This window comes from Python bivittatus, unplaced genomic scaffold, assembly GCF_059951505.1.
Source record: "Python bivittatus isolate LINGU-HERP-01145 unplaced genomic scaffold, Pbiv_v1 ctg000080_np1212, whole genome shotgun sequence".
NCBI classification, from domain to species: Eukaryota; Metazoa; Chordata; class Lepidosauria; order Squamata; family Pythonidae; genus Python; species Python bivittatus.
This window is the reverse complement of record NW_028277035.1, coordinates 47,141,241-47,168,412: the sequence shown is the minus strand read 5'-3', so window position 1 is coordinate 47,168,412 and position 27,172 is coordinate 47,141,241. Positions and strand designations below refer to the sequence as shown.

At 42.4% G+C, this 27,172-nt stretch overlaps 1 protein-coding gene across 1 annotated transcript in view; it reads right to left on the bottom strand.

The window, feature by feature from the left end:
* Positions 1–1,942: 1,942 nt before the first annotated feature.
* BSN (bassoon presynaptic cytomatrix protein) overlaps positions 1,943–27,172 on the bottom strand; it is a 218,734-nt gene continuing 193,504 nt past the window's right edge. The window contains exons 5-10 of the mRNA XM_088134003.1: positions 19,715–26,530; positions 6,544–8,710; positions 5,303–6,195; positions 3,998–4,091; positions 2,894–3,034; positions 1,943–1,983 (exon numbers count right to left, since the gene is read on the bottom strand). Of these exons, the coding sequence (XP_087990129.1) occupies positions 1,943–1,983; positions 2,894–3,034; positions 3,998–4,091; positions 5,303–6,195; positions 6,544–8,710; positions 19,715–26,530 (10,152 nt within the window). The remainder of the gene's footprint in view (positions 1,984–2,893; positions 3,035–3,997; positions 4,092–5,302; positions 6,196–6,543; positions 8,711–19,714; positions 26,531–27,172) is intronic.

The window sequence follows — 27,172 nt, the reverse complement described above, 5'->3', positions numbered from 1 at the left end:
GTATGTATGTATGTATGTATGTATGTATATGTGAATATATATATTCATATATTGTGGAGTAGACACAAAAGCACATTTTCCAAAAAGGCGACATCTTTTCCATCTCACCTCTTTGCTCAAACCTGGATGTATATCCAGTTCATAAGTTCAGCAAAATAATGGATTTTTAAAATATATACTAGGAGAAATTGACAAAAGTTCTGCCATTTTTTAAATTCTAGCTTAAGTGAAAATGGAAAAATGATAAAACTGTGGTGTCTTCCTTCCCCTCCTCCTCCTCCTTCTCCTCCTTCTTTGTGTGTGTGTGCGCATGCGCGTGTTTCCATTCAGGAAGGTTAAAGAAGCAGGGGAATTGACCAGTCAGGCTGTGGTAAACGTGGTCTAGACAGAACCTCAGGCCATCGCAGTGGCCAGAGTGGAGGAAGGGGTTGAAATCTGGAGAGATTTCTTAAGCTGGCTTCATTTCCAGCTGGCTTGGCACAAGTGTCAAACAGCTTAAGGCTGCAATGCAGAAAACCCCTAAATTTATTTATTTTATATATTTAGAAACACATTTCTAGAGCTGCCTGACTCCAGAATGACTCTGGGCATTTTACAAATTAAAAAAGGCAAGAAATATCACAACATCAGAAAAGAATGATAGTCTCCCAGAGGGAACAATAAAAGCCCTCTTCCTCATATACCACCCAACCTAAAGAGGCCCAACAACCACCCAAGCCAAAGCCTGGGGGAAAAAGCCAAGTTTTCAAGGCTCGTTTAAAGGCTGGCAGGATAGGGGCCGTTTGAATTTCCGATGCTCTCCCAGGGGGCAGGGTGCTGTGAGAGATAAGGCCCCTTCCATTTCACACAATCTATGATTCTATGGATCAATATACACAATAAAATTAAAGACAAAAAATTCCCCTGCCTGGCTCATTCTTGTGCTAATTGTTATCCTTACAGTTCCTCACTCTTAAAATATAATTATTAATCGGATGTCTTTGACAGACATTTCCACAGTTCTGCTGGCCTCTTTGAGGGTCTTGGTTTGGAATCTCTGATTTACAATAACTGAGAAGCAGATGCATATTTGTGTCTCTGTTTGCAGCACATGAGATGTAGCAGATAATTGATTCCCCTCATCCCCAGGAACTGCTCCTGGCTCTAATGATGTCCTAATGGAAAATGAAGAAGATCCCATAAGCCCCAAATCTGCCCAGCCACAATATGGACCATAAGAGCTCTGAGTAATTTCTGTTATTTTGTGCAGCACTCAGTATTTAAATAAAGCAACAATTAAGAGCACTAAGAGGTTCTCTTAATTCAAAGTGGCATAGCATACTGAACACGGGCAAATTACCATAAGCTAAGCAGGGAATCATATCACTGGGTTGAAAACCACCACCACCATCACCACCTATCTTCAGGGCTTTCTTTATCTCACAGGAACTGTCTCTCAGTCACTTTTGATGAAAGCCAACTATTTGATCACATTTCTACTTCTGGCACAATGTGGCAGATGTAGAAATGGAGCCAATTAGATAGATGATACTCACTATTATACCCAGAGTCCAGAGCGGCAAATGAATTCCAATGAATTCTTCATAGGTTTTTCCAGTGCCATGATGAGATTTCACTTATTTCCCCAAACGCCTAATGAATCAGTGATGAGAGAAACAAGAAAAAGAAACAGCTGTTGGTAAAGAGAAAGGAAAATCTAAAAAAAGTAAGGAAAATGGAAGTGTAAATAGAAGGATACTCAGATTAAGCAGCAATAGGATAACCTGCTTCGGGGTAGATGGTCAATTTAAGATCACTGATGGGAACAGAAGTTCTATCAAGTAATTAAGACATTTCTGGGCTCTGGCATTTCAGTGTGCTGACATGGCCCTGACAGTTAGTAATAAGGACATTGTGGACTGGTGCATGGAGGGCCCAGCTTGACTCACCGAGTGTTGTACTCTCACCAAAACGATGTGAATTTCTTGCCAAAAGCTGACACGGCTGTTGGAGTAAAGGAAAGAGAAATCAGTGCCTGAAACCATCTGATATAGTATAAGGCTGAGTCTGAAGCTCTATCTTCTTTTAACCAGATGTTCAATTTATAGACTTTTTTTCCTAAAATATTTATATATGACGTGTTGGCATCCATAAAGCACCTCAAGGCGGTTCATAGCAATATCAGTGCAATATAGATATAACAGATATGGCAGTCAGTAAAAACTCTCACAATTAACAAAACAAAAGTGCTGGGGGAGTTAGCTTGTTGAATGAAAATGGCTCTTCTAAAGCTTGGGTGATGCCCTTTCTCAGTAGAACCCCCCATACTCTGAAACACCTTGCCTCCTCTGGACCTCAAGGAAAGCTCTGAAGGGCTAGCTATTTTGCAGGAAGCTTGGGCACTAATTTAATACTAAAGGTATGAAACCCTTTAGATGACCAGTAGTGTTGGGTTGGAGTGGTGGCTTTGCTTTTTTGTATCTTTATGTGGCTGTCTTTGAATGTTATGTACTTTGTAATGTACATAAAATGTATATTTTTATGTACTCTGAGACCAAGAAAATAGAAAGGACACAAAAGGTGGTATAAAAAAAACATACAACTAAATAAATGAGACAATTGATCCTTTTTTGGGAGAGAATTAAACAACAAGGTGTTGCCATCCAAGAAGACATTAACTTTTGTACCAGAGAGTGATACACCATACTTGGTGGCTGAGCACTGAGTAGGACTTCCAATGAAAAGTCAGTGATGGTCCTTCAGAGATCCTGTTCCCAAACAGTGTATAGTTTCAGACATTGTAACAAACACTTAGCCTGCTGACAAACAGAGCAGCAGCACAGATGAAGAGCAGCAGATGATCATTTGAAAAGTGAACACTTGAAAGTACAGTATTGTGACTCAGAATTCTCACCTTCTGTCAATTTGCCTGCTTGTTCTGCGGCCCCTCCTGGCAGGATTTTGGATAAGACACTTTCACCCTCTGCTCCTGGCTGTCCAGCTGCTGCTCCTGTAGATAAGGATGCTCCTGTTGGTTTGGGACCCAATTTAATGCCTATGAGAGGAAGTGGTGAAATAAATTGATTTGTATGAATTAAGTAAAATATATGTCCTGCTTTATCACCTAGAGCAGGTCCAGGTAACAGTTTGTAAAATTTTAATTATCTTTACTCTCTATAGAAATATAACCAGTCTTGTAAAAAAATGTAGTGGCAAGCATTCATTTGTTCATAATATTTATATCCAATCTTTCCATACAGAAAATGGCACTCACAGTTTCTAATAATAAAGAAAATACCTAAGAACCTAATTAATTAAAGCCCAATTAAAATAGATTTAACATAATAGATAGAAAAAGATACAGTTTAACTAAATATTCAGTAAAGCCATCATTTAAACTGTTCAAAAGGCTAAATTGAATATATGCACCTTTATGTCCTTTCTGAAGATAGAAAGATGAGAGACCAATTTGAACTTCCAATGAAATGGATTGTACAGTGTGAGAGCAAGTCAAGAGACGTTCATGTCCTATCTGCCCAATAACCGACCCTCTGTAGGAGGGGGCAGTTCTTACAGACACATGAAATAACAGGAAGTTATTGATAGATATTTCTTAATGAAAGTAGCATTTTAAGTTGAGCTAAGTGAAGAACAAGCAATTTATTCTCGGTTTTTAATGAGGGCGAGATCTTCCATTCTCTCTGTTCACAGGAAAAAAACCCTAAGAAGGCTGCTTTCAGGCATCTTACTTGTGACACTTTTACAATGAGTTGCACAATGCTAGTCTCCTGTGAATTAATTCTATACTAATTGGTGTACACTTCGAGGCCAACTGTGGCCAAACCTTTCCTTTCTTCTTGATCTTGTTTAGGGTGTTCTGTGATCATTTTGGAATTCATTCTGAAAATGGCAAACGGAATCTTCCCTCGGAATACTGGCCCCACTAGTGCTCTCTCAAGAAATGCCCACAATGGCAGGTGCTGAAAATACCTGCCCAGGTGAGAAGCTGCTTACTGACCTCCGACTGTCCCCTGTGGTTGTGTCTGGGGTGCTTTCCCCACCTGTGGCACTTTTGTGGTAGGCTTGGATACATCCGGCTGTTCTGCTTTAGCCTAGAACAGGAAACAGAAGTTTCATCTGTTGATTTAAGAATGCCCTTTTCCATCCTCTGATTTAGGAGATAGCAATGCATGTTAGAGAAAAATAGTCATAACATGGGAAACCTATCTGCTGAGAACACTCCTAGCAACTTTGTTGCCATAATTTTAAAAAGCCGACTCATCTTTGTTATTTCTAATTAGCCCTCTACTCGTCCTAATTCTCTATAGATCCCCTTCCCTCCAGTGTCTCTACGTTTCTGTAATTCTAGGCTCTATGACAGAGCAGGGTAGCCTTTTTCAGACAGCGGCTCACATTAAACCAGCGGGTGGCAAACTGGGGACCACATTTCAAAAAATAGTGGAGGGCACAATCAAGCAAGGCCAGGTCAAGAAATAACTATGATGTGAATGTATTCAAGTTACTTAACTGAATACAATTAAATATGAAATCCTCTGTGTATTTAAATATTCTGACCCGTCAAATTAAAAATTAAATATGGTATTGCATCTTTGAGCCCTTTGGGGAATCAAACCTCAAACTTGAAAGCAGCCCTGTGGTTGCAGGCTGTGCTGTCCTGTCAGCCCTTCAAGGTGGTCCAGACAGGAAACCAAAACCATGAGTACTAATACTACCTTTATTGTAAGGTTACAGTAACAGAGTCTTGCAAGTCTGAAAGCATTTTCCCACTCCTTTGCCTTTACTTTCCAGAGAACTAGGGAGGGTCCCTTCTGAGACAGTTACTCCACCCTCATTCCTCTGTGGGCTGAGATATCACTTGTTTGACTGTTGCCCTGACTGTAGCTCTTCCTCCTGTCTCCCAAGGTTATTCACACAGCCCCTTACATCTCCTGACCTTTGACTACAAATGAAGCCTCCTTCAAAAACCTAGTGAGTTGGCCTATCCCCGTAATTGTTCTATGCTTTTCCCACTTAATCTTTTTTTACTTCTCTCCAAAGACTCTGAAACCATGATTAACCCTTACAATCCACCCATCAAGAAGACTTGTCTGGATATAATATATTCATCTAAACTGTAGAATGATTCATGCGGTCCATGAATGCATATTTGTTCCATTTGTTTTTCGCGATATTGAGATGAATGCACATCTTTGCTACTCTTGAACAGATCATTCACACCTTAATGAAGGGCAAGACGACAGATAGGTAGCGATGATGGAATGATCATCCATCTCTCCTTAAACGAAGATGAAGTGGTACTTACTGGTCCTGTTTGGTGAGTGCTAGGTTGTGCTTGGGCAGTTGGCTGGGGTTTGCCTGTTGGCTGAGGCTGACCAGGCTGCTGTTGGGCTGGCCGCAAGGAAGGTTGGGCTTGGGTCCCCAGTGGTGGCGGTGGTGGCTGCTGCTGCTGCTGCTGCTGCTGCTGCTGTGGTTGTTGCTGCTGTATCCTAACCTGCTGGGGCTGTTGATGAGAAGGGCCTGCTTGATGCTGTTGCTGAGGTTGTCTGCTTGGTGGTTGCTGCTGTCTAGATGATGGTTGCTGCTGCCCAGCTTGCTGCTGCCTGGGTTGCTGTTGCTGCTGCTGCTGTTGCTGCTGCTGCTGCTGCTTTTGCTGCTGCTGCTGTTGGTGAGACAGAGGCTCAGATTTTGGCTGCTGAGGTGGCAGCCCATGTTGCATCTGCCTCTGGGATTTTTGGGACTCTGAGGTATGATGATAGCCAGATGGCTGTCGGGACTGCTGGGGATACTCTGAGGAGCTGGAAGGATAACCTTGCTGTGTTCTCGTATCTGTTTGCTGAGCCTTCTTCTGGGAAGTGGGCTGTCCATGTCCACGTGATTCATGGCGGCCTGGATCTCTTGGGTGTTGCCTGGATGATCTCTTGGGCAGGTCATCGCTGGAGTGGCGGGAGGAGGATGCATGTCGCCCATAATCTCCATGATGCTTGTGATCTTTGGAAGAAGAATGACGTGGGTGGGAATAGTCATCATGATGCCACAAGTCTTCATCTGGGGGCTCATCATAATCATGATAGGTGTGTTTAATTGGACCTCTCTTCTGAGAGGATGAAGAATGGCCACCATAATGCCTCATCCTCTCTGAACGAGGTTCTCTTGGTTTATCAAACCAGTCCGTCTCCTCCTGGCCCAAGTGGTAGGCTTCAGAAACCAAAAAAGATGACAGTGAATCTCCTGATCCAAAGCTAGGAATGTATTTCTGACTGAAGCCATGCAATGAAATAAAGAAGCTTATCACAGGAATACAGGATATGTCACAGCAGCCACTCAGGAAATATAAAAACAGAAATCTCAGCACAGAAACACACTGAACAAGCAGTGAGCAACATTAGGACATGCAGTGTGCAACATGCTAACATAAAACCACCAAAACAGAAAGCGAAATCAGGATAAAGGCACATGGCAAGCAAATGGAATTTCTGGCATTATCTTTGCAAATATGATTCACTTGTGCATGCTTGGAGGTAAGTCACTACAGGTAGTTATTACCTTCACTGTCTGAAACAACACAGTGTGAATCATCCACGATGTAGCCTTCGTCATGTTTATAAGAGTGGGTTCTTGGCACATCTTTAATATGTTCTTGTACATCAGGCAATGAGTGACTAGAGCAAAACTGGGAGCAACTGTCTCCAGCAGATTGAGGAAGAGGTCCACCTGAGGACCGTGATACACCCATGGATTTCCCCAAAGGACTGATAGGACTTTCTTCTTCTGAAGTTTGTGTGCGAATTGGAGGTCGCCCGCGACTCTGACTCATACTAAGGGAGGAAGGCTTTGAGCTTCCTTTCTGAGGCCTCTCTATGCTCTCTCTTTCATAAGACCTGCTTCTAACTTCACGACTTGACAGTTTTTCTGATACATATCCAGAGGATCTTGATCGCCCACCACTATAAGCTCTGTCATCTTCTTCCATCCCATCTCTGCTGGATACACCATAGTATTTCTGCTGTTCATATACATTTTTCTTTAGGCCATAAGTGATATCATCTTGCATTTTCTTTGCTCTGGATGCTACACTGCTGCTACTGACTGATGTAGTCACTGTATAGGAGGCCAGATCTGATTCTACATCTTTGGCTTCTTCTATAGGGGAGAATTTGGAGATCTTCTGCTCCATACCTTGTTTCCTGTGCTTGCTGCGCTTGGAAGAGATGACAGCAGGGGCCAGATTTTTTGAAGAGTGCTTCTGTACTCCCATACTTGTTCCATGCTTATCTGGGCGAGACAATGGCCTATAATCACTGTCTCCATAGTAATAAGAGCCAGAACTACCTGATACTCTCCCATTGCTCTCTGTGCTTTTAGGATAACTTTTCCCACGGTGGTCAGGACCGTGATGATCATAAGCATCCTCTTCAGATTCCTCTTCTCCTTTTGAATAGCAGCAAGGCCTGCTAGAGATATCTACATCTGCTACCTCCCTCTTTTCTTTGATAGGCAGTCCATTGGTGCTGTGTGATGGCAAATCCCCTTTCAGACCCTCTCCTGTGCTGCTCTCTTTGGTTAATTCACTGATATCATCAATCATCACATAGTTCCGAGGGATGTTTTGCTCTAGATTGGTGTATAGAGAGTCGGAGGAATAGCTGGTGGAAGGACTTTGTGCAGCACTACTCCTGTCTGCTGGCCTCCCTTCTGGAGCCTTGTGTTGATCGTAGCTGCTGGTCACTGTTGCGGTGCTGTAGGTCACTTCTGGGGTTGCAGCAGAGATTACCACGGTGGGATTGCTAATGACTTCATAATTGGTCAGGATCTTCTGCTCTAAGTCAGCCAGCGAGGTCTGCCGTGGCTTCTGGGAGGTTGTATGGGTGTCTGCATGAGTCTGAAAAAGCACGCTCTGGGCAGGCTGCAAGGGTGTCTGACTGGGATAGGCGGTCTGAGCTTGGTAAGGTGAGCAGAAGCCTTGATGGCTCTGTAGGCCCAGTTCAGACTGATACCCGGTGCTTGGAGTGAAGCTATGTGCCTGGTATGTAGTTTGGGAAGGGTAAGCAGGCATCTGGCTTGGCTGGAAGTCATTTTGAGCAGGACCGCTACTTGTTGGAGGGTAGTATGGAGGCTGAAATCTTGTTTGCTGGAATGCAGCTGGTCCTGGTGCAGCGGTCTGAACTGAGGAGTACTGGTACGGGGCGTAGGAAGTTGCTGAAGTATACTGGGTGCTGGAAAATTCTGTATACTGGTTAGAAGGGGTGGTGCTGGGCCTTGTCAGGAGACTGCCACTCTCATAGCCGGAGAGGCGAAGGTTATTTAGTTCGCTGTCGGACATATAATCTCGATTTTCTCCCAGGCATCTCAAATATGGATAATCACGAGCATTCCGATCCTTCAGCAAAGATTCCTTTCTCTGATTGATCCCCAGTTCCAGGTACTTCAGCTTGGCATCAATCTCTTTCTCTTCTTCATCCAGCTCCGCTTGTTTCTTCCTCAGTTTAGTGGATTCATGCTCCACCAGCCTCAAGTCCCGGTCGAGCTCTCTGAGGAGGCTGGCTTTGGTCACTTGGATGGGCTGCCCGCCCATACCCTTTGGCAGGAGGCCAGGCATGTACATCTGTGAGTGAGCTTGGCTGGTCAGAGGAAGCTGAGCTTCTTCTGGTGGGGGGCTAGGCAGGGTCCGCTTCACTTTCCGAATGAGTGTGTTTGACTGCAAGGTTGAAATCTAAAAGGCAATGGAAGCCATGGTTAAATTTAGAGGCATGTATGGAAGAACTCATGGCCATCCTCACGGGGGTGGGTGGGTGGGTTGATAACTTAACCATGGTCTGCACTTGTCCCCAAGGGCAGATGTTTAAGCTTAACTCTACATATTAATATTTTTAATATTACTATTTTGATGTTTTAATATTTCTCTAAAATAAACAAGCACTCACTTGAGTTAAGCACTATCTGGCAAGGCTCTAATGTGGCCAATTTATAAGGCCTGTTGGGAGTTTCTTAGGAGTAAAATGTACGAATAAAATGGACTCTATAAAAATAATTCCTAATGTAGGAGACAAGAAGTTCTTGCTATTCAAACATCTTGAATGAATAATGATGTTGCTGGCAAACATCTGCTCTATGAACAGGCACAGTTACTGACACTGAGAAAAAAAAAATTCAGACTATTTTTTCCTAACTCACCAATACAAAATTAACCTAGTGTGATTCAGAGATTTAAATAAATCAAAACTGTACATCTTGGGGGAAATATTTCTACTTTGCAGATTAAACATCTATATATCTTGGGTAGTCTGGCTGTGGTCTGAAAAATGCAATTCACTGTTCTTGCAACTCAGATTATTGTAGGATTTCAAATTTTTGTTTCTATGTTATTGTTGCAGTTAGGCTGAAACACTATGCAAAATTCGGGAGTCATGAAGGGTCCCTAAAGATTATGTCAGAATGGCTGATGATTTCACATAGTTGTTATTTTAAAAAATAGTTACATCTCGTTGAATCCTGCAAGACAGTTTTTAAAAAAGTCCCATTAGACTAAATGAAATCATGCAAATAACATACATATTTAAATAAATACATGGGATCAGCAATCTAAAAAGAAGAAGCTATCATATGACCCTGAGGATGGCAATAGCAACTGTTCTACTTCAGCATATTCAACTGGTCTTGAAGAGCTAGGAAGCCTCAGATTTCCTCTGGGCTGGGCCAAATGTCTCATTTTGGAGGTCAAATGTCATCAGTTTGACATGACAACTGCTTAATGAGCAAAAATAACACATTATTTTTTATATTTTCCATCTGAGTAGTTTTTACTTTTTATTATTGAACACTAGATTCAAACATGATGTAGAGTTCAGATTCACAAATCGAAAACAAAACAACTTTTTTGTTTCTCTGTTGTAAGAATTCCTTGTTGTGAAGCTTCTAATGATAGGAAATTGAGATGCCAGGTTTTTTAATACCAATGCTTAGATTTAAGCAACTAAAATTGGATTTTCAATATCATATTCATCACCTAGAATGGATAAACACCAGACATAATTTAGAATGTTTCAAAAATTCATTATGTCTCAAGGTGATGAGCCAACATGTCTAGCTAGCTTCTGAAAATTTCATAAACATATTAATCCATGATTAGTCCTTGTATTATTCAGTAGTTTGGGTTACTTATGGGCATAAAGCATACCAGAAAAATCAAGATGAGAAGTGAGAAAGGAAGAGTAAAACACAGAGGTAATCAGTGAGAAAGAGAAGATAAGAATGAGAGGATCCATTCAGTAGTATCTGTTAGCAAATATTATTCTCTAGTTTGATTCTACACGCTTTAAAAATGATTTAGACAATGTGTTTCTGCTCAGCACCCCTCTGAGACTGATGCAAGCCTGAAAAAAATGTGGCTTCTTTAATACAAAACAGACACAGCCATCCTCTCTTGTAAAGTTATTTTACTGCATACTAGTTCCGTTATACCAGAAGGCCAATTATGCAGATCTAAGCAGCTTTCCTTTTACAGCTGAAATGATACTGGGTGAATTTATACTTAATTAAGATACATTCTGATTTAACTGAAATCTAGGCTAACAGTTTCATCCCCATCTGTTGGCTATGAGTTTACCCCACGTCTGTCATTTGTTCAATACATTGGTTGCCTATGTGGTAGTATGTGCGTACATATATGGATCTACTCAGCATTTGTGTATATGTGTGTAACACAACTATGTTACCACTTCTTTGTGCTGTCTCACCAAAAGGAAATCTTTTGACTCAGCCTTTCATTTCATTTTTCACCAATAAGACTCTGGGTGGGCATCATTCAGATATTCCACTTTAACATTATTTATTTATTTACTGTTTTCCCTCCCGGGAGCTCTGGTTGGCTCACTGTCCTTGCCCAAGGACCAGGCTTGGAGATTGGGGTGCATGGGCTTCCGGGGTTGGTATGGTGAACTGAAGAGAGCTCAGCAAAAGCAGAGCCAATGACTGTGGCAAAGACCAAGCAAGTGGTGAGTAGACTGGTTCCTTGGAACCTCTCTGGATAAGGAGAGGGTGGGATATTGCCCACATGTGCTGTGGATGGCTGTTCTTCATGAGGAAAGGTTTTCCACAGGTTTCAGCACTGGAAGACATTGGGATCAGCCATCTTGCTCACAATTGTGGTGGCAGCAACTTTTAAACGACACTAAGTTTGCAAACCTCACTTTCTAATTGCTTTTGAAAATTGCTCATTAACTACTTCTAAGCTATAAGAGACCTTCGAACTGCCAAGTTTGAAAATGCCGGGTGAATGTGCCTTCAATCCTGAATGAAAGAAAATTTGAATCATAAGCTTAAGAATGTAAAGAATCTGAAATAAACAGCAAAAAGCTAAATAAGATTTAAACAGACTAAGGGTCCAGATAAAATTGGAATATTGAAACTTTTACAATAAGATTTTGGAATTAATTGTAAAGAACAAACAGCTTCTTATGGGAAATAGATTTTGTTTTGGTTTTTACAAGACAAAACAAAAATCAGCAATTTCATGATTTCAAAAACTGGACACTAGAGGGGGCTACGGTTTTTAGGTAGAGGAAAGAAGTACAAGCCTGTAAAATGTTGAAAATACTGAAGGAGACTTTTAAAGAATAGAATCAGAAAATAGTAGCCACGATATCAACAATGTCAGTAATGACATTTGCTTCTTCAGATAGACTATATCCAAAAGATGTTATTGAAGAAATGACAGATGTAGAACAAATTTTATCTGACAAGATAGAGATGGTATTGAAAGTGGATTTACAACTGACAGGCCAAGAGAATGACTTAGAAAAGGATGTTTCACTGGATCTACAAAAGAAACTGGCTGAGGTTTTAAAATTTAAAAGGGAAATACAGATGACAAACCAAGAGAATGATCTGGATAATTTTTTCCTACTGGATTTACAAAAGAGGCTTGTTAAAGCCTTGAAGAAATATGTGCGATGGGACAAAAAAGAAGAGAAATCAAATCCTATGACAATATTTGAATGAACTAAAGATTAAGACTGTTAGAAGTAGAAGAAGGAATATAAAGTTGATTTATTTGATCAAAGTTAAAACAAGATACGTTGTTACTTCTGGCAACCCTTTATGGACTTTCTGCTGACACCAGGACTGAAAAGATGATGTTTTATGGATTTGTTTATAGAAAAGAGATGGGATATGGGATGAAGAGATAAATGTTTGCAACTTTGGAGGAGGTGAAGGGTCACTAAATTTGTTTATACGTTTTGTGATGAAGGTTGGAAATAACTTCTTTATATATTTCTTTTCTCTTTATTATATTCTCACTTTTCTCTTTCTTCTCTCTCTTTTCTTGCACTTTTTACTCCTTTCTATTCTCTTTTCTTTCTTAAGTTTGTATTAGATTTTACTATTATAATAAAAACTCTTAATAAAAATTATATATACACAAGATTAGGGTGCTCCAGGTGCTGAGGAGCCCTCCACTTTCCTGGATATGGTGGTGCTGCCATGCTCCTCCTCTGCCTGTCAGAGGCCTCCTCAACCAATGTGGGTGCCAAATGGTGGGCAGGCCACCCAGGCTGTGGCATGGGACCCCTGCACTTTGTAAGCACAAGTGACTCATGAGTAAGCAGCATGCCCTTCCCAGGGCAGGCAAGCTGGCCATCTCATCATCAGTGCCAGCTGTTCAAAAGGAGCTATAGCAGGGGTTTGAAACAATGCCACTGTTGTGTCTCCATTGCTGGAAGCAACTTTGACATAGGGCCTTGCACTCTGTGCTCTATGTCTCTGACTCTATCTCTGGCTCTGCTTGTGACCTTGGCTTGCTGACCACATCTCCACCTTTCTCCTTGACATTTCAAGGCTTGTTATAGTCTCCGACCATGAATCATTCAACCTTGCTTTATGTCTCTTTATGTCTCTTTCTTGGCCCTTAGCAAACTTGGCATGCAAGTGCACACCCCACACCCTCCGTCACAGTAACTTTGTTCCTGGTTCCTCACCTCATGCTCTTCGCCTGCATGCAACCTTCCTCTTCATCTCTGATGTTCCTCTCCTTCCAGCCATCCTCAAACCCTGGCACACTCTTGAAGTGTGCTTGGCTGTGGCTCCTCAGAGAGCTGTGCGCACAGATACATGGAGATGTGCATCATCCCTCTCATCCTGCCTGCCAAGTGCTCTGGCATTTGTCCTCTTGAAGTTGGACCACAAAACTTACGTGGAGATCTCCATTTTATCCCCATAACAAAAAACCCATAAGGTAGGGAGTGGGGAGAGAGCATGACTGGTCTGAAGTCACTCAGTAAATTTCCATGGCTCAGGTGAGTTTCAACCTGGGTCTCCCAGGTTTTAGACTAACATCTTAGTCACTATACCATGCAGAATGGCAAAGCAGGTAACAATACCAGTATTTTTTCCCTCCTATGAATGACAAAAGGCCCAGTTTATCTCCTTGCTTTAGGGATGTCCCTCACTGTGCAGATGCATTGTGTCCAGACCAACAGCAGAACGAAGGAGGAACTGCAATAATTTCTACAGAAACAAATCCAGGAACTGAATAAGGCCTGAACAGGGTACAGATTTCTAATGGTGGCAGCAGTTTTTCTTCACAATATGAAACTTTAGGCCAACCTATAATGTCCAAAAATTTCAACAAACTACCCTTAAGCTAGATGCAAGATTGTTCATTCAGATGTCTTGTGTCAGATGTCAATCAGAAGCAAAGATGCTGTAGGTCTAAAGCTGGTTAAATCAGCAGAACGTTCATGATGGCTCAGGATAAATTATGGTACTGAGAAGTCAAATGAATCTGCCAAGAATCTGAGCCTGCCTCATTTGTAAAATGTGTCATCTCTGTCTTGTGTGTACATATGATCTATTACAGCATATCATGGAGTGCTGAACTCAAATGGAAGAGGTGGGGAAATATTATGAGTAGTCATGGAAAAACTATGAAACTCTAGAAATAGGAGATTTTAAACTTTAAAAAATTAAACAGAAGCATTTGCATTTTAAAATTACTATTACACAAATTTTTGCACATTGCTAATCATACACTTTCTCAGAAAGTAGTTGGAAAAGAGACAGAATGATCTTTTATTCTTTTATATGGTCTGTTCTTTGCAACATTAAAAACATTTGAGTTAGAATACTAGAAATGCTGCTTATATGCTTATCAAGAGAAGAATTATCTAAAAATGAGAGGAGTAGGCAAACGAGGTTGATAGGAGCATTAGAACACAAACTAATTCTATGTTAATAATTCAGATTAAAACTAAAGGCATAAAACATCAGAAGGGATGTCCACCTAGTTAATGAGCAGAGTTCAAGGATCTATGAAATATTCCTTCCTTTAAAAATGAAAATCTTTCCCAAATAAGAAAATCAATAGAGCAAAGCTCTGGCAAGGAAGTATTGATAAAGTAAGTAAGAAAACAGGAATGACATACATGCTACTTTTTAAAAATCAAACAATAAAATTGTTTAGACACATAATGTGCAGGAAACAAAAAAATCATACTCTGAGATTACAAAACTGTGAAAGGATTGTTGAAGAAAGATAAAACGCCTGTGGTTATATTTAATGATTCTTTGTTCACACTGTCTTTACTGTGGAAGATGTTCATCATGCTTTAAACATACTTCTTTGAACAACTAATTTGTAATTGGAATTTGCTATCATAAGATGTGGTGAGTTCAGCGTTGAATTGTTTAAAGAAGAGGATTACAGAAATTCATGGAGGAAGATAGGCTTATCCAGGACCATTAGTCTTGATACTGAATGTTAGTGATCTCTAGTTACAAGAGAGAAGAATGGGCAGTTTGCTTGAATATTTCACGAAGGGGCATCTGCCCTCTCATGTTGGTAACGGGACACAGGATTAGATGGGCCCTACTGTGATTCATATGGGTGCCTTTTATGTGGCTGATTTCACAGTGATTACTAAAACAGTGCAACCTTTTCTCCATCTTATGAAATATACACAGCCCCCCACTACTCTTGTCGCTTAGGACATACGTGTGTTAAATAGATTGGAGAAATGTTATTTGGGAAATCAGGGATTTTAGGACTCTGAGGATGCAAAAAAGAAAGAAGTGGTTGGGAGCAAACATGAAACAGAAAAATATAAATGTGCCCTTCCTTTCTTTGGCACAATCCCAAAGAGTAGTACTGGCTACTATATCAAGACCCTGCAGATACTAACATTATCTACACAAGGAGATTCAGTATGAATATGATGTATGCCTGAATACAGCTGTAATTTGAAGGTAGTCTTTTAAAATATACATCGCTTTACAATTAATCAAACTAAATGTCCAGATGTACTGTTGGGGACATTGTCTCATAGAAAGAATGTTCCACAGTGTGAAATACTGGATGTACATAAAGATAGTTAGTAACAAAGCCAAGAAGGTTGATATGCTTTTGTTACAAAGTATTGTTGCAGGTAAGCATCCAACTGTCATGATAAATATCCCAAATACTGTGACAAAGTGTCCAACCTTTACTTGAAGATGTCTAGAAGGAGAACCTGCCACCTTCCTAGGTTATTCATTCCATCATCAAACTACTTCTATCATTAAGATTTTTCCCCCTATCATTCGACTGGAATCTGTACTCCTAAAACCCTCATTCTGTGGCCTGCCTCCTGGGATGATAGTTAATGGGTTGTGAACCACTTCTGGCTGCAGTCCTCACAGGCAATTGAGGATTTCTATGACATCCCATCAAAGTCATCTTTCTATCAATGATAATCACATAAGTTCCTTCTGTCTCTTCTCACAGGACTTCCCAGACCCTTGGTCATCCTTGTTGCCCTTTCCAATTTGCCCTGTTCCAATTTGTCTGACTCCTCCTTCAACAGTGGATCCAGAACAGAACTTGAGGTTGGAACTGGCCAGTGCAGAATATAATATAAATATTACTTTTCATGAATGTAGAGGCTGTACTTCTATTGATGCAGCCTAAAATTGCCTTTTGGCAACCATGTCACACATAGCTGATCCATTCAGCCTATGCTGTATTAAAAATGCAAAATATTTTTCAACCTCACAGTTGAACCATTACAACATTACTCGCACTCACAAGCATCACTGAGATATGTTTTCAGATCTTCTAATCGTAGTCTCAGACATACATACACTTGGCTCTCTGTCCTTCCCTTTCACACAAAAATTCTTTCTCTTTTTTATGAAGCTTGCTATTTTAGTACAGGAGCCAACTTGCTAAACACGATTGCTTCCAAACGCTTATTCTGAAAATAAGGGTTGAAGTTCATTTGCAAATTGCATCTTGTACCAGTCTTGATTAATGGTAAGGAAACAAGGTAAAGGGTTAGAAAGCTAAAGCAGCCCACAAGTAGAGCTTAGTCCCTGGTGATTAGATCCATGCAGTTTTCTAGCAGTGTTATTAAAGATATTTGCCACTGCCTTCTTTCATGATTTTTTTTTCCTAGTCTAGCTGGTAGCCCTGGAATTCCTATCCAAATACAGTAGTAACCAGGGTAAACCCTACTTAACTTCATAGATCAGCAAATGTCTGCTAGGTCCTGCTATCTGCAGAGGCTCAAAGCATGTTCACACACAGAAAAATGCATATCTGCTGGAATGGATTACAGAGAAAGATTGCTCTGTATGTATGTGTGTGTGTGTGTGTGTGTGTGTACACACACACACACACAAACAAACAAACAAACTGGCTTATTCAACCGGGGTTAAAATGGAGCATGTTGTTACTTTGGGTGGATTTTTTTTTTTGATTTACTGATATCTGGACTGGAAAAATGTGGCATGCTGGATTTGCTTATTTGCTGTTTAAATTCTTTACTTTATAACTATTTTCTGTAACCTAATTGTTTAGTATCTAAATGCTTAGTAACTAATTGTGTGAAATTTTTTTTTAGGAGAAATTGTCTTTTTTTGTTAGGTTAAATTTTAGTCTTTTTTTTGTAGTAGGATGCTGGGTTTACCTTCTATTTGTGAATAGTTTAGAGTTGAGATCTGGAATGTTTTTTGAATAGGATGGGTTGTTATTTGGGGTGGTAATCTTTGAAATAGGTGGCATTTGGAATGGGATGTGTATTGGAGTTTGTTGGGTTTTTTAAAGGAGAAATAGTATTTTTTGCTATGTTAAACTTTAGATTTGGTTTGCTTATATTTTTTTATGCCTTTTAAATGGAGTTTTGCTTACAGTTAAGAATCAAAGTTGAGTTTTATATTTTTTAAATTAATTTTAATATTTTAGAGCTCTGTTTGAACTTTTTGCTGACAATTGGAAAAGGAGAAGATGTTACTTATTTGATCTGATTATTCTATTATTCTATTATCTATCTCTATTATTAGAGATGGGTTATGGGATGAAGCGTTTTATATTTCTTAATTAAGAGGGGTGAAATTATGAAATTGTGTATTACTTGTGATGAGGGTGGGAAGCCACTTTCTTAAAAGGGGGGATTTTTAAAAATTCTTTTTTTTCTTTTCTTTTTTCTTTTCTTTTGTATAATCTTTTACTGTTCTTTTTAAAATCTTAATAAAATTATTGGACAAAAATGCATATCTATAAGCACTATACTGACAACATTCGTTTTAGGGATTGTGCAAAAGCCCTCAGTCTACTTAAGGAGAGATGAGGCTTTTAATTCATTTGGAAAAGCCTGGAGGACTGATGCTTTCAAGGCTGTGGCAAACAAAAAGCAATCTGAAGCTGTAGCTTTCCCAGTATAACATATAAGTGAATAAACAAAGAACTGGAACAGGAGAAATCTGCTATAGATTCAATTGCTATTCATCATGTGAAACAGCTGGAAAAACTGCATACACAGCAGGTTAGAACAAACCTCCCCTTTCTCTGCACACACACACACACACACACACACACACACAGACGCACGCACACACCCCTGTTCAATATGATGCTTTAGCACCACAATTTTGTCTTTATACAACAGGAGAGAAGATGAGATAGCTCTCTGTGAAATGCCTTGAGGGAGGGAAGGAGGGAGGAAGGAAGGACGGACGGACCTGGCAAATATGTTTCCATTGCAATCAAAAGAATCTCTGTATCTCTTTAAATATAAAGTAGTTTTTTTGACAGGCTATGTTTTTGGCTCCTCTGGTCTACAGTATAAAATGCGTGCACTACTTCCCAAGAATCTGCTTGATCTCAAGTCTGCTTGAGACAATAAAACTGCCAATAGCTACTTATGCTGGGCTTGTTTTTCTTTTAGGAGCTTCATTTCATGTTGGTATTCTACCTTTCTTTCCCACTGCCGTATCCCTGTGAAAATTCTCTTGGTACGGATAACTGAAAGGGTTTTCTGGAGAAGCAGGAACGGATGAAAACCCCCTTCCCTGTGCTATCCACTCCTATCTGCTGCCTCCCCCTCCCTAACCACTATTTCTAACAGAAAAATGGGGAAGAGGCTAGAAACATTTGTGGCAAGTACATCATCAGCTTTATCTCCTAGCGAATATAGATGTGTGCATTCCAAGCAGACACCTTTCTGGCATTTCCAGGAACATGGGGTTCATTCTCTGTTTTTCAGCTATGTCAGAAGCAGAAATCAAAAGCGAATCTCTCCCTGCCAGTTCTAACCTCTTGCCCCTTCTGTCTCGATTGATGGAATGAACATGCGGGGTAGTCTGGTGTTTCTTCACAGAGGATGGGTACTACGGTTGGTTTATTTTCTGCAGATCTTGTAAAAGAGAGCTAGCTGAGGCAGCTCAGGGAATGATGGTTTTGCAGAACACGGTATGGCTTTTAAGTATGAAGGAAAAGTTCACCGTCCTGTGCATGTCAGCAGGAAGTATTTTTATTCAGGGCAGAAAAGCGTATTTCTTTTTACCACCACTAGGTGGCAGGCAAACAAGTCATTTACTTCTGTACTGCCAGGTATGTTCTCAAAATGCAGAAATAGATCACGCTCTCTTTTGGACTTAGCTGTGTTTAGTATCTGAGTGTGCACAGAGTATCAACAATATATTTAAGGAAAAAGGAAATAAAACAGATTTTTGTAAGGGAAACGTATCATGAAAACACACACATTTAGTAATTTAACCACAATCTGATGGAACAGAGCTTGTTGAGGTAGTGAATACCATTGCTAATTTATGTGAGAGAGACAGGATGATACTCCAACATCTATATTATTCCTGTAGGTTTCTTAGCATTTAATGTCATATGGGAGATATGCTGAGTAGACTGAATGAAGACAAATACAACATTTTAAGCATACATATATATTTCCTTGTCCGGGAATGTGTTCTGAAAAATTGGTGCTATAGATTTTCAGCATGTCAGACAAAAATCTGGCTGTAGTACAGGCTTATTGCTTGATATAAATTTTCTCAACAATCCATTTAAGTAAAAGAAATGAAATAGTCATACTTTTTAAAAATACAAAAACAGGGCTTTGGGGGTTAAAAAAGGCTCCAGTCTGCCCATAGCAGGTGAAAAGAAGCATGAATACGAATAGATCTACTGATGGATCTGCAGGCAGGTAGAGATGTAAAACAAATTATGATGTCAGGTTCACAGTGTAAATGCAGAACCTGCTGTGGACATTAGGAGTGATATGTCCATCTTCATCTGAAGCTAGAAACATCTCCTCCTTTCCTGGCCTGCTGCTTATATATGGATCCACTGATAAAACCAGTGGACTGATCTAAGATCTTTGGGGCTTTGAAAGTAACAGCTGAAATATTATCAGATCCAGCTCATTTTTCATACACAAGGCAGTCTTACCTGGCTGGTGGGGAGGAGTGTGTGCTGATACAAGGAAAACCTGTCTTTTGCAGACTCTTCTGATGTGGGGCTGATGGGCTTGGGATCAGATAAAGATCTCTGGATGGTTTTGATGGGGCGAGGCAGGGTCTGCTGGCGTTGGGTGGACTCGGCCATGAAGTGCTTCTGCGGAGTCACGTGGGCCTTGTTGAGCCTTTCACTGGATGCGAAGGACGACTCTAGCAATCGATGAGGGGAGAGGGGAGAAACCGGGGAATAGAGGACCTGAGGTGACTTGGGGGGCTGTCGGGACACAAGCTGAGACAAGGAATCTGTAGGTAAGTGAGACTGGTAGCCAATTTCAAGAGGAACAGGCTTCTTCTTTGCTAGTGCTTGCTGTTGGACGGAATGGGGATCCAGGGGACCGGAGCTAACCATCTGGATGTTGGAGGAGTAAGGAGTGATTGTGGTTGGCACCGTGAGCTGAGGGACCGCCATGCCTGGCTGGGGCTGTACTTCTGGTTCTGTCTGGCAAGCCAAACTCTCTCCCCTCTGAGTCTTCTCTGGGGCAGAAATGTACTTCACAATCTCCACCTTGGGATCAGGGGAAGTGATGTGGATAGAAGGGGACACTCTGAGGAACTGGTCGGGCTCTGTCTGCACAGAACAGTCACTGATCGTTTGGACCGCTATGCTGGCCGTGCCTTTTGCAGAAGAATCTGCCTTGCTTTCTGCACTCGACTCGGAGTGGCGGGAGAAGCGGGAGCGTCGGCGCCGGACTGGCTGTTCCCACTCAGCATTGTCTTCCTCGTCGGTCTGAACACTGCAGTCAGTGCTGCGCCGAGGACGGCGCCGCCGGGATGCATAGAAGCGTTCCTCGCCATCTTCCTCATCTGTCTGCACGCTGCTGTCTGTGATCTTTCTCACCATGTAGGGCTCGTGGCTGGGCTCCTTATCGTATGCGTCCCGAAGACGAGGCATAGAGTTCCGTTTCTTTATCCCCCGACCAGCTTCCCACTGATCTTCCATCTGCAGGGACATTTCAGAGGCTGAGTTTGTAAGAGGCCTCTGGAGTCCTGGGTAGCGAGACTGCGCTTGTCCTTCTTGCCCCGGGGCTGCTGTAGCAATGAAGGTTTGGTTTAGGGGTGGCCAGTATTGCCCATTTGGGGCCAAGGTCCTTTGCATGTCTATAGTTATCTCAGAGGTAACCTGAGGAGGGATCCTGCCAGCTGGGTCACATACTGGAGGAAAGGTACTCTTCTGCCTCTTCTGCTCCTCCAGCTGCTGTTGCAGTTGCTGCTGCAGCTGCTGGATCTGTTCTAACTGCAGGCGCTGCTGGGCGAGCTGCTCCCGCTGTAGGGCAAACTGGGCCTGTCGCTCCTCTTGCTGCTGCTGGAGGACCTGGTGCTTTATGGACTGCAGCTCCTGGATCTCCCTGTGCATCAAGAGCTGTTCTTTCTCTCTGTGTCTCTGTAACTCCACCCGTTCCCTTTCCAGTTCCTCATGAAGCCTCATCTGTCTCAGTTTTTCCAGTTCTACTCTTTCCCTTTCAATCTGGAGGATATGCTCTTGTTGCTTCCTCTGCCGTTCTTCCTCCTTCTCCTTTTCTTCTCTTTCCATAGCTCCTTTGCTAGCAGCGCTGGCCTGTGCGGCTTCTGTCAGATGCTTCTGGGTTGGCATTCGGGGAGGTGGCTCCTGCTGTGCCTGGCTGGTGTCCCTGCCAGGACCCTGGACCTCTGCAGATGACACAGACACCTCCTCTCGCATGCCAACCCCTGTCTGCTCAGGTCTTTGCAAGCTGGCAGTGCTTGGAGCAGGGGACTTAGCAGCAGGTGCTAGGCTTACAGTACTGGCAGCAGTGCTGGCTGCAGTGGTGCTAAGCGGTTTCCCTAAATACATTGGTGTTTCCATTACAGATGCGGTAGGAACTGCTGGAAGCCTGCTGGGCATAGGATAGCGATAAAGACCTTGAGATGCTAGGGGGATCCTAGGAGTAACTAGGGGTACTCTGGTAAGGCTAGCCAGAGGGACAGCTGTGATACCACCTGGAGCATAGTGCCTGTACAGGCCTCGAAGCATGGGCCGTAGCACAGAAACTGGCTGGGTGGTGATGGGAAGGGTTGATGCTATCGGTGTATTAATGGTTGAATAAATCATGCCATCAGCAGCTCGTACAGTGGCTGTGGAAGGGAGTACCTGTCTGACAGCTCCAAGCCTTGAGAGATTATATTGGGCTAAATTTCCAAAGCCAGAACGAGACTCTGGGAAATTTGGATTGTACATCATGTTTGGTTTCATGGCACCCTGTTGAGCCATAATGCTTCCAGTCCCTCCTGGTGCAATGCCAAGAGCACTATGTCCATACTGAAGAAGATCTGGGCTGTTTGCATGTCTGCCCCCATATTGGTCCATGGAGTTGAGTGCTGCACACATTCGGCTGATTTCACGAGCAGTTGTAGCACTGTAATGAGCGAGGCTGGCTTCCTGGAAATTGGCCAAGTCCCCTCTTGATGAATATCTATAATCAGAGTAGATATTGGAGGCTGAGCTGTACCTTCGCATGGGATATGAATGACTGAGTAATTCTGTGGGTTGTCGGAGGTCAGAGAAAGAGCCATATTGCATCCCGTGCCCTATGTTACCTCCCTCTGTAAAACTGTGGCTATAGGAATGCTTCATAGTTGTCAAATCCACCGCAGAATCTCCAGCAGGGGAATGAAAGTGCTGCTCTCCTTTAACTGAGTAATAGTTCAAACCCATTTCAGAAAGATTGGTATCTGACATTGATGAATATAATCTTCCGAACAAGCCATGCGGATGGAATCTGTGCTCTTCATATGGATGAGGTGCTGGTACCGATCGCTCTCGGTAAGGGTATGTCTCTGGCATTTCTTGTTCTCTGGTTCCATAATACTGACCACTAGCTTTGCCAACAGGAGCTGCTTCCCCAACATGTTTCTCTGGCACTTTGGGAGACGGATTAAAAGCCCCGGTGCAGCTGCTTCCAAATGGAAATCTGTATACTACATCACAGCATGCTACTTGGCTCTCAGGCTTCATCCCGGTGAGGTCCAGGGCATTAGAAGGAGGCTCTTCTTTGATTAGTTTTGTGACAGATCCTGCTGCTATGTCATCCATCTGCACCATCATCACTTGGGACTTCTTACTTCCAAGAGGAACTGAAGGAGTCTGAGTTTTCAGCTCCACTGGGATCCCTCTGTATATCTCTGAGCTTTGATCCTGAGGAAACTGCCTGGGAATGGCACTCACAATATTTTGAGCATTGCTGGTCTGAGTAATCAGAGTATCTTTCTTTATCAAGGATGTCATTTGGTTGGGCAAATTGTATCTTGCAAATTTTGTTTGCTGCGGGCCTGCTGTTTCCGGCCGGCCCATCGAAGCAGATGTGGCAACTCCACTCATGGTTCCTCTGAAGGGGCCAGTCTGAACTGCTTGTTCCACCTGTTTAATTTGCGTCAGACAGACTGGACTTCCTGTCTCTTGACCAAAGTCGATTCTGTTTTGGAAAGGGTCCCCATAGACCGCTGGCTGTTTTGACTGAGACATAAGCACAGTAGATGCAACTGTTATGCTGACCGTAGTGGCACTGCTAATGATAGCATGTGGCTGCTCCTGGGCGTTAAGGTTAATGATTAGAGGTTGGATGGCTGTGGACTGCCGACTTGGTGACTGGTCCATAGTGAGGCAATATTTTCTGCTCTCAGCAGCTAAGGATGTGAGATCCATTCCCTGGTCTGTTACAATAATTGGAACTGACTTTATTGCTGTCCTCAAATCTACAATACTACTACCAGATGGCCTAGGTCCGGGTTCTACTCTAGATGTCCCAGGGACTGATGATATCCTACACAAAGAAATATTCTCTGCAGGTAGTGTGCCCCAGCTGTACACACCAGGGATGGTGTCAGTAGCAGTGGTCTGCACTTTCTGCCCTGGAGTGTAAGGAGAGGCTTTTTCAAGCATTGGCTGTGCCTTGGTGTAAGTGGCCTGCATCTGTTGTTGCTGCAGTTGCACTGCACTGATTACCGTTTGGCTGTAACTATGTACTGTTTGCTGGCGGCCTTGCTGAGTTGGAGACGAAGGTGGTGAAATGGAGGAACTAACACCAACTGGCTTTGTTTGAATAGCTGCGTCAGATGCTAATGTGATGACCATAAAGGGGGCTTCTTGTGATGACTGTTGCCTAGCAAGCCGTGGGGAGCTGGCTCTGTGAGGAGTTTGTGTTCCTTGAGCAATCATTGGAGAAGCTGTTGATACCCCAGTAGTTGCAATGTCATATGAAATAATTGTGCTATGTGTTTGGGTAGAAAACTCAGCTGTTGATTTAGCTCCCACCCCTGAACTAGAGGGCATCCCAGTTCTTGGAACAGAATAAGTAGGACTTTGAGTAGGAGAAGAAGGGGAAAGGGGTGGGCTAGAACTTTTGAAAAAAGAATACATTTTGGGGGTTGTCATGGGTACATTTGTCTTGCTATCAGTCGCACCTTGGTATTTGTCTCTTACTGATGGCCCACTGACCCTGGAAACGTTTTCTGTTTGAGAGCCGTAACTTGCAGTTACTTTCGTCTGACTTTGGCTAGTGGTGGACACAGGTGGTACATCAGAGCCACTTGAAGTTGGAGAGCTGTAAATTCGGGGTGCACTAGCTGGACTAGAAACAATGGTAGTGACTGTGCTGGATCCTTTAGTATATGAATAAGGCATTGCTACACTCTTTGGAACTGAGCTAGCTGTGGCTGAGGAACTATGAAACTTGGTTTGCTCATTACTCTCTTTTTCAAAGTGCTGAGTGACTCTAACATCGGGGATTATTCTGCCTGCACTGCTTTCAGTCAGTGAAAAGGAGACAGGAGCAGACAGTTGGGTAGGACTTGTTCCTGGAGTGAGTGGGCCACTTTCATATGCACTCTCTGCATTCAAAAACTGTTTCTCTGGATAGGGGTCTTCTCTCCCTTTCTTCTTCATTTCTTGTTCAAGTGTCAAATCCAGAGAAGAAGACTGATGCATCCTGGAGATATTCTGTGATGTTTGAAGGATTTCTTCATAAAGTGCCCCAGATTTGGAAAGCTCATTCTGATAGTCAGTTTGTGAGGAATCCACATTCCGACTATCATAACTATAGTCATCTATGTATTGATATTCAAAATTGTTTTGGCCCTCCGAACTACGATAGCTTACTTCTTGAAAGGTGTTGTTGTAGGAAATACCTTGTTGGAAAGGTTGTTGCTTTTGGAACATTTCTGCCTTCCTCATCATCTCTTCATAGGCTTCTTCTGCACTTTTCAGGGGCTTGCTGGATGGGTAACTAGAGCTAGCCATTTTTTCTGTTGGAGAATAAAGGGACATAAAGGTTGGAAGATTGTACTCACTGCCAGATTTGTACAGTTTGGAGGCAATGACATCAAATCCTTCTGCCTCTGAGTCAATGGAGGGCGAATATTCTGAACAGGAAGACCTGTGCAGCTCCTCCATCTCTGCAGCCTGACGCAGTTCTTCAGTGGGTGACGCATCTTCAATAGGTGACAAGTTACTGGGTGGAGTTTTAGACCTCTCTCTCCTCCTCTGGGCCCTCAGCTCTTCTTTATCTCTTTTTGTTTTGCGCGCTGTGCTCCGGATCCGCTGCTGTTCTACCTCTCGCATTTTTTCTTGTTCTCGCAAGAGCTCCTCTTCCTCACGCAGCTCCTCTTCTTCTGAAGAATCTTCAATGGTCGGCAGTAGAGGGCCATGAGAGCGATGCCGGGCTTTCCTCTGCTGCTTAACTTCTTCTAATCTCTGTCTGCGGCTTGGGCTGCTGTCACTGTCTTCCTCTAGAGAAGAGACAGAAGTTGGGGATGTTCCTGATGTATAACTGGGTGTGGTTGCTGGTAAGGTGGAGGAATATTCACCTCTTGATCTATCTTCTGGGGAGCCTGTGAGGCTCTCCATCTCCAGTTCAGGTTCTCTGTCCAGGTTGATGTCTGCCTCCTGGCTCAACTCCATGTCTCTGCCATAGTTGTTAGTGCTATTTAACTCAATGGTCTTGAAACGACGCAGACCTCCCTGAGATGCAGCCATGTCATCATTCTCAGTGCTTTCCAGTTCTTTTTGTTCCTCCTCATATATGCTGCTCGAGCTGTGAGGCAGGCGTCTCTTGGATGCGATAGCCTCTCTGCTTTTCTCAGAATCAGGCTTGTGTCCATTTTTTGCAATGCTGTATTTTGCATGATCATATTCTTCTCCCTCCTCAAGGTTATCTTCTTCTGCACTCATCTCCAAGATTTGCCTCCTCATGAATTCTTCATCTGTCATTACAGGCTCTTTGCCTTTCTGCCTAGTTGGTACTGGGGAGAATCCTACTTCACTACTTTCTGCCACATAGTCATGGTGTAGCTTGCTGCCAAAATCATCTGAAGGCTCCATGCTTTCCTTCTTCTCCTTCTGATTCTCCCATTCCAGAGAGTCTTCATCTTCTTCCATTATGTCTTCTAGCTCCTCATCAGAATCAAAGGCTTCTGGAGTGATAGAAAGCGACCGTGGCCTCTGTCTTTGCCTCTGCTCCTCCCTTAATTCATGGTATGTTTTCCCACGGTCAGTTGGTAGATGGGTCAAGCTCTTTGACTCCAGTAGAGGACGCATGCTGGTTTCCAGCTTAGTAAGTTCAGAAGGACTGGGAGGACTTGGCTCTACAATTCCTGTTTCATTAAGCTGCTCTTCTTCTTGCTGCACTAAGCCTGTGATTTCACTCTGGGAACTAGAGATCCCATCAGATGAATAGCCAGTGTCACTCAGGCTTTGGGGGCTGCGGGATACGTCTGAGGGATAAGGCTTGCTGGATTCCTACAAAAGAAATGAAAATCCATTAAGATTCCATTATAACTGATTGTAAACACAATTCATTTTATTGTTCAGGCTTACAGCAATTTATAGTTGTAATTAACCTGGACTTTCCTGGAAACCATAAAGTCTTCTAACACTCAACAAACAGCAGCCATAATATGCTAAAAAATGAGAGCAGCACCCCTAACTTTGGTGCTTCCAGGTGGAGCTGTTATTGTCCACTCACTCTGTTCCCTTTATGGAATTTTCAGGGGCCTGATGACATACTCCATTTAGAACTCCATGTTTTTCCACAGTTCCTTTTGCCTTTTTAATCCAGAGAGTTAGTTATGGCAGAAAGACAGAATTTGTGTGCAATGCTCTTTGACTGGTAAACCAGATCCTCTCTACCTTTTTATAATTTGAAAGCTCATGCAGGACTGATTCCTAATACGAGGAGCCCAAGGAAATAATTCATTTGTTTTTTTCCTATCCCACCCAAGTCAAAATACAAGTCTGGGTTTTATTTTACAAATGTGCACCCTTGTAACCTGACACAAATGTATAACAGTATTACGCGTAATTAATAAAAGATACCTCCTTGCTAGATTCTAATCATCAACAACAACAACAAAAGAACAGGGTCTTTTCAAACAACCTACA